This window comes from Platalea leucorodia, assembly GCF_965183815.1.
Source record: "Platalea leucorodia genome assembly, chromosome: 6".
Taxonomy (NCBI): Eukaryota; Metazoa; Chordata; class Aves; order Pelecaniformes; family Threskiornithidae; genus Platalea; species Platalea leucorodia.
This window is the reverse complement of record NC_138828.1, coordinates 57690402-57698132: the sequence shown is the minus strand read 5'-3', so window position 1 is coordinate 57698132 and position 7731 is coordinate 57690402. Positions and strand designations below refer to the sequence as shown.

Below are 7731 nucleotides of genomic sequence, written 5' to 3'. Positions count from 1 at the left end.
TTCTTTTTGCCTGCCGCTCTGGCCGCAGAAGCAATGGCTTCAGCTCTTTTTCTGGCAGCCGTTTCTGCAGGGTGCGGCTGTTGGGTGCGTTTTCCTCACAGCTGTTCTTCACAGCGTGAGCTCCTCTTCTTCAGAGTATGACAGATTTAAAAAGCCCATTTAGGAACTTTACTGAAGTAATATCCAGGTTTTACTGCACAGAAATATATATTGAGGAACCTGTGTGCCTCCTGAAAAGTTCTGATAAAGAAATGCAAGTTGAAATAATTCAAATTTGATTGACGTTTTCTGGTAGCACTCATGTTCTGTCTTGCTGTGCCAGGAGGAAACTCTGCATTTAGCGTTTGTTTCAGCAAATACATGTGTATAAGAGTTAAATAGTACAAAATTTCAAATAAGGAGTCTGAAAAGAGTAAACTACTGGAGGTCGATTCTGGTTTTCTGTTTAAGTGTGTTTAATAATTTTTATTCTCAAGAAAGAGGCAGCTAGTGACTACAACTTGTGTCGTAGACTGAAGGATCAATAAAAGAAAAAAGACGAACAGTCGATCTCTGCCTTTATTAATTAAAACTCATATCACACATTTCTCTAATACAAAGTCTTGAACTCTTCAACAAAGGAGGAAAGTGCTTTCTAAGTGCCTAGTGAAACATGACGCAGCCCCATGGGATGCTGCTGCCATCCAGATTGCAAATTATGTTCAAGACCTGAATTGGAAGAATGCTGATTGCAAAGAAGTCCAACATTCACAATATAGTTAAATGCCAGAATAACACTTGTTCTTGTGCGCACGGATACAATTTTTAATGAAATGACGGCATATTCTTTCCCCTCACCAGCACACGATGCCATCTGTCATTCAAAGCACAGGATAAACGGTGAATGAACAGCCGTTTCATATTTACATTTATTCTTGTTGTTCCATATATATCCTATGCATTAATTACTTCATAACATTTAATCCTTGCAGTGAAATCAGGAGTTAGTTATAGATCTCTGGCATTCTGAAAACCTATCAATCAACATTACAAAAAATAAAACAACCAGAAATGAATGCACTTTACAAAAGATCCAATTTATAATATCTCCATCTTCTTAAGGAGAAGAATGAAAGTATAGAGGTATTATCAAGTGATAGTAATATTTATGTATGTATTTTTTAAGAGTGGCAGTCCAGTTGCCCAGGGTAATCAAATTGCCCTGAATATGGAATTACCCATTCCTTCCTTGCAGTCCCTTTCTTCACTCCCTGTTATCAAACTTTTCCAACATTAAGTGGCTATGATAAAAGTCTACTGAAAATACCCAGCTGAAAAGACCCAGCTGAGACCACAACTAATAAAACCATTTTTTTGCCAATGGAAAAAGACATAAATTAGGGAAAAAATCCAAGGAAATAATGCTTCTTAAAGCAGTTGAAAATGTATCTGACATATGAAACAGCAGATTTTACTATCTTAACAGTAGTTATGAACAGAAGAAAGAAATACCCTATCAATGAAAAAAATAACCTATTCAGTCGTTGTATTCTTTTCCCAACAGCAGCTACAGAAGACGCTGTAGGGAGAGTTTGGCCTCTTCCTGTCGTGTTTGCCCCTTGCACTCTTGCCAGCATCCACAACTGTTACATTAGGGACACAAAAATTTTTAAGCACAGATCTTAAAAACTTGATAGTCCATGTTCAGCAGCCATACGATTGCATGGAGCAGAACAGTCTTCTATATTATGTATTTGTTATTATTGTGGAAAGAAAAGCTAGATTTTGAGTCATCCGTATTTGTCATACTGATGCCTGCAAGAAGTTGTATTTTCTCCCTTCTCTATTCCAGCCTTTGCATGTAATATCCCGATAAAAGGATCATTTAAAACTGCCCGCTTACATTTCAAGAAATCAGCCAAGGTGGACCCAATGAAGTAATAATATTTTCCAAATCTTACTTCAGTACTCACATCTGCATTGTAGATATACCTAATTCTTTATATAATACCCCATACTTAATTAAGCTGATGTGAATCAATAGATATTAAAATGTGTTTTTTAATACACAAATTTAATATCATGGTTCATGCCTGTATTGACTTCAGATAATATAACTGTTACCAAACCTTTCCTTCTTTCCATAAGTAGACATGAAGAAATTATTTTAAAATAGTCAGCAAAACTTTCAGTATTTGCCAGTGTATGACTGTATATAGACTGAATGCATTTGCTGTGGAGGGGTGTTACATAAAGAGTACATAACGTACTAGCAGATAATACCACCTGTTTGTGCGAGAGCAAGGTGTTATCTTCCATCCTCATTCTCAATCCTTCTTTTTCTTTCCGAAACCTGCCAAGTATGTGCTGTTTGTAGGAAATCAGTGACATTACCTCAACAAATAATATTTCATAATTAATAGTCAGGTCCTACAAAGATTAGAAATGAATGTATTCAGCCCCATGCAGGATTTGACCCTCAGACTCATTGGCAACCTCCAGTGTCTTATTCCACTTTTGACACTCCAGGTTTATCTGTGGGTGGATCTCCTTCTTCTAAGTCTGTGAATTCTTGCTCTATAACTGGCTTCAATATTTTCTCGATTTGTGTAAGTCTTTTTTTCAGTTTCTGTTGTGCAGCTTCATACTCGGCCAACAACCTGGCAAACTTGGTTTGTAATCTGTCCATCGCTTTTTCCATGTAGGTGACCTTCTCTTCCAGATCTTTAGGATCACTTCCTAAATTGGCAACTTCAATGTCCAGCAACCCATCTTTCATTAGGATTTGCTTACCTTTTTCTTCCAGCATAGCCTTTGCATCTGGATACTCTGTTAAAGCCTCCATGAGATCATCTTTAGACAGACAAAACAAGTCAGAGTATCCAATACTTCTAATATTGGCTGTTCTTCGATTGCCAGCTTTGCTACCTTTGATATTAAGAATGCTGATTTCTCCAAAATAGCTGCCATCACTTAGGACCACAAATTGGGTAATTCCATCATCAGCGACTACTGCCAGCTTGCCTTCTTTGATAATGTACATCTCTCGTCCAATATCTCCTTTTCTGCAAATATAATCTCCGGGACTGTATACTTGTGGCTGGAGTTTCAAAACCAGTTCGACCAACAGACCAGCTTCGCAGTCTGCAAAAATACGAACTTTTTTTAGTGTTTCCAGGTGAACATTGATTGCAATCTCTGCTCTTAGTTTATCTGGCAGGTACTTCAAGACTTCCCTTTCATCCACAGCCTTTTTGTTTGTCCACAGGTAGTCAAACCACTTTATAACTCTTTTTTCCATGTCTTTACTCACATTCCGAAAGTGCATATACTGCTTGATAGCATCAATCCTCGCTTGAAACTCTGCCCTGGCAGCATTCATGTTGGAGATCATAGAGCCCACGTTACCAACAATGGTAGCGAAAATCAATACTCCAACCAAGAAGTCAATGACCACAAAGAAATACTCAGAATCTCTTACAGGAGGGGGTGTTTCACCGATAGTAGTCAGGGTCAGTGTTGACCAGTAGAGACTGTAGACATACTTTCTAATCAGACGGGCAAATTCAGGATCGGAGGTGTTGGGGTAGACCCACGTGTCAGCCCCAAATCCAATGGCTTTCGAGATTGAGTAGTACACACAGGCGTTCCAGTGAATAATAATCACGATGTACATGACAAGGTTAGAGATCCTGAAGATATTTGGGTAGTTTGTCCTTGTTTCTGTTCGCTGGAAGAATTCAAACATCCGAGCTACTCTGAGTAGTCTGTTTATTCTTAATTCTGGGTAATTCAGTCCTAACTTAAAGTACAAGAGATCAGTTGGTATGATTGACAGGAAATCTAATTTGAATTGAAAAGATGTCTTGTATTTCTCTCGAAGCTTTTGTTCTTCTTTCACCAGAAGACCTTGCTCCAGGTAACCTAAAATCAAATTGTAAATAATAAAAAATGTTACGACTTCAACTGTGTTGTGTTTAATGTCAATCCAAACCTGCTTTTAAAAATACTTTGGATGCAAGTTCCAGATGGTACATAACTTCTCTTTCTTTCTGATAAGCAACTTCTTATTTCCAAATATTCAACTTAGTGCTATATGGTTCAGCTTGAGCTAAACCATACAGCTTCGAAAATTAAACATTTCTAGCTCTGATTCTTTCCCTCCACTTTTCCACTATGGTGAACATCTGAAAAAAACCAACCACCCCCCAAAACTCCACAGGCTATAGGAAGGGTGGTTAATGAGGGAAAGAATTTGAACATGGGAATTTCCATTCCATATTGAGTGTATCTACCCAATAGCTCTGGATGTAGGATAAGATTTTAAAAGAAACAGTTGCAGCTGAAGTTAATTGGGTGTCTTGCTTGCTCAACGGTCTTGAAAATCAAGCAAATACTTGAATCTCCTTAAATACAAAATCCAGCTTTAGGCGCTGATTTTTCAGAACCCCTGATCCTCTCTTGGCCGCATCGCATGTTTATTTTGTCTTGTTGAGTCAGCTGCAGGCAGAACAGCTTGCCTAGCTTACCTCAGGCCTTATGTATTCTTTGAGTAATACAGCAGAGTTTCTCCTTTTTTTACAGGTCACAGGCTACAGTCTTTCAGAGATCTATCATCTCGATGTCTTTTTCACTATTGCATCTCATCAAGGGTACCCAGATAATAGGAGTAGTAGTATTCTGAACAATTTAAACCATGGGACACAAATATATGAAGAGGAATAATTAATCATTGAGTATACTTACCTGTTCTTGTCCGTACAAACATGTCAACAACATAGATGGCATCAGAAAGGTAATCAATAATAAACCATGCCGCTAGGTAGTCGTGCTGAAGCTCATCAAAACAGGCTCTGAATAGGAGAAGACAAAAGTAAATCACCATGAAATGAAAATTAAATATTTGCATGAAAACAGTGATAAATAAAATAATTTTTTATCTATTTAGGGATATCACAATTTGCCAGAAGTTTTTATCTAGTCATTAAAGGAGTACATCACCTCGCAATAATCATGGTCCAGTTGTACATGACAGGCATTGTGATGCAAAACAACCAGTTGTAATACATGTTTCCTGCTGGATCAATAATGAAAATATCTTTCTTCTTCCTAAGTGATAGGCAGGAAAAAAAGGCGATTTAATGAGAGACTTAAAATACACATAACAATTTTTGAGGAATGAATAATTCCAGAAATTGTTATTGTAAAATAGATGGTCTTTATAATAAAGTTAAGCTTCCTTGCTTGAATGCATGGAGAACATGAAGCTGCTTGTTAGGTGTGAGTTGGGATGCAAACTTTAGAGTCTGAATTTTGCTGAGAAAAATCAGCTTGGCAGTCCCACTTCAGTTTATAGTGGCACATGTAATTTCAACCTTTTTAAATTAATTTGTTTCCTACCCAATTAACTGACTTGTCTGAGAATTGATTTTATCATCTTTCAAAAACTAAATGATTATGTGGCTACTAATGTTTAAATAAGTGAGACAAATCATACCTTTCTCACCGGGAAAATTCTAGCTCTGAGAAGGATGAAACATTGGCATAGTTTACATAAAGAAACCAAAGAATGTGAAATCATACAACGCAAGTTCCTACTGTACTATTTTAAGTTTCTTTTCCTTGGTCAGAAAATTATGAATTTACCTAGCAAAAGGTAAAGCAAGAACTTTTAGATCATAGAGGCGTTTACTTGCTTGTAGGTGCCCTTATGTGTGGAAGAGATTGCTTTACACTGGCACATCTTTTGCTGCAGGGTGTTATCCAAAAAATATTGAATAATCAGAATCCAAAGGAGATTTTTCTTGATTAGTGTTTTCAGATCAATTCCATGCACGCGTATTTCTGTTGACCACACATGAAGTTAAACCAGAACAACTCTGCTCTAGGGAGAACACCAGCAGTCTGCACACTCATGCACTAGAGTATGAGCATCTTGTTTACAGGGCGCCCATGAATGGATTCAGATTTACATCAAAAGCAATTTTATTAGACTAACATAGCAAAACCTACATGAAAAATACTTACTCTTCTTTATTTTCTTTCTTCTTGGACTTATCTTTATTTCTGTTTTTCTCCTTTTTTTCCTTGTTCTTTTGTGTTTCTCCATCCTTTTTTTTTTCTGACTTGCTAAGAAATAGATTTACATTTTCAGTTGTTACAGAATAAGTTAAAACATACTTGGAAAGAAATTAAATGTCTTAGAAATAGTAGTATTATTACTCTTTGTCTTACCTCTTCTTTTCTTTTTTCTTTTTCTTCTCCTCCCTAAGGAAAGGAAAAATATGATAGGCTCATGGGATGCACATAGCCATTGCTTCCACATTTATTTATTAGAATCATACAACGTTATACTTAAGTGTTTGGCCTTCAAAAACTGTTTTGCTTGTCATATTCACATAGAACTACTTTTATTTTAAATTAAGATATATAATGCCAATAACTTTGGTATTGAGAATGATCATCATAATTGATGTGCATGAAGTTCAAATGTATGTGCAGTCTCTTTTGGGATTACTTGAATGACATAACTTTGCAAAGAAATGATTATATATATCATTCTTTTTCATTGCTGCTTATACCGCTAATATTGCAGTACTCTCATTTTATGAAATGGCAAAGATACTTACTTGTCTTTATTACTGTTGTTGTTAATATTGTAGTGTGCAAATGCACCGGGTGGATACCATTGCCTAGGGAACAGCAAAGCAACACAGTTATATGATATCTGCTGAAATACAAAAAACCGTTTAATATCTAAATTGTCACAGACTGTTTCTCACCATTTTAATCATGGGCTAAGTTATCTAAGGAAATTGAAAGAGCACAGATTTTAATCTCCTAAATATTTACAATAAGCAATATATCACAATCTTAGAAAGTTAATTTATTTATAGAGGTTGAAGAAAATTAGGTGATGGCAACTATCTGTGCTTAGTTAATCCCATCCAAATTATCAAAGAAAAAAAAAAAAACCAAACAGACACAAAATGTTAAATTTGACATACTTGTTGTCTCTTTTGTGCATTGGTCCAGGGTCTTCACTGGTGTCTTGCACTACCACGCTGGGAACTACTGTATGGGAGTGATGGGTCTCAATCACTCCTACCTTCATGGTCAAGTTTGTCTTACCTTGGGTAATTGAGGAAGACTGATTTAAGAAAGAATCAAGTCATTTCACAACTAGCAGAAGTAACAAGCAATTTTTTTTTGCCTAACGGTGAATCCTTCATACCCTTGCTTCCCCCAAAACCAACAATAGTATTTCCAGTTTACTCTCTCCCATGACATTCCCACCAGACAAGAAAGGGGACTGTGGGTGCTTTAGTGTGCTGAATGACCAGGCAACCGTTGCTAAAGAGAATGTTCAACACATCTTTCTCTTAGAGGAAGCATTAATTTAGGTCTTCCTCCTGAGCCTAATCACATAATTTGAAAATATTTAGACAATTGTGTTTGAAACACCTACTGCTGTTTCATTTGGTTTTGAACCAAAGGCTCATACGTTATTGTATCAGGATGGATAAATAGATTCGTGCACAGGTGACATCCTGAAAACCAGACTGGGAAGCATCCATTGGTTGGATGTCCAAAGAAATTTCAGTATGTCTGACATCCGAGAGTTACACTCTGTTGAGAGCAAAGATTAGGTTCTGTAACTAGGATTGTAAAGACTGATGTAGTAGAGTCTCCTTACTCTATAAATACCTATATGGAAATACATAAATACCTAAATGGAAATGTTAGTGGCTG

General features: G+C 36.6%; 1 protein-coding gene across 1 annotated transcript; it reads right to left on the bottom strand.

Moving 5' to 3' along the window:
• Positions 1-2485: 2485 nt before the first annotated feature.
• CNGA1 (cyclic nucleotide gated channel subunit alpha 1) lies at positions 2486-7093 on the bottom strand (the record flags this gene model as incomplete). The annotated part of the gene is made up of 7 exons (XM_082315771.1): positions 2486-3903; positions 4726-4832; positions 4981-5088; positions 6007-6108; positions 6214-6246; positions 6609-6671; positions 6966-7093. The coding sequence occupies 7 exons, from the start codon at positions 7091-7093 to the stop codon at positions 2486-2488; spliced, it is 1959 nt and encodes a 652-aa protein (XP_082171897.1).
• Between the last annotated feature and the right edge of the window lie 638 nt (positions 7094-7731).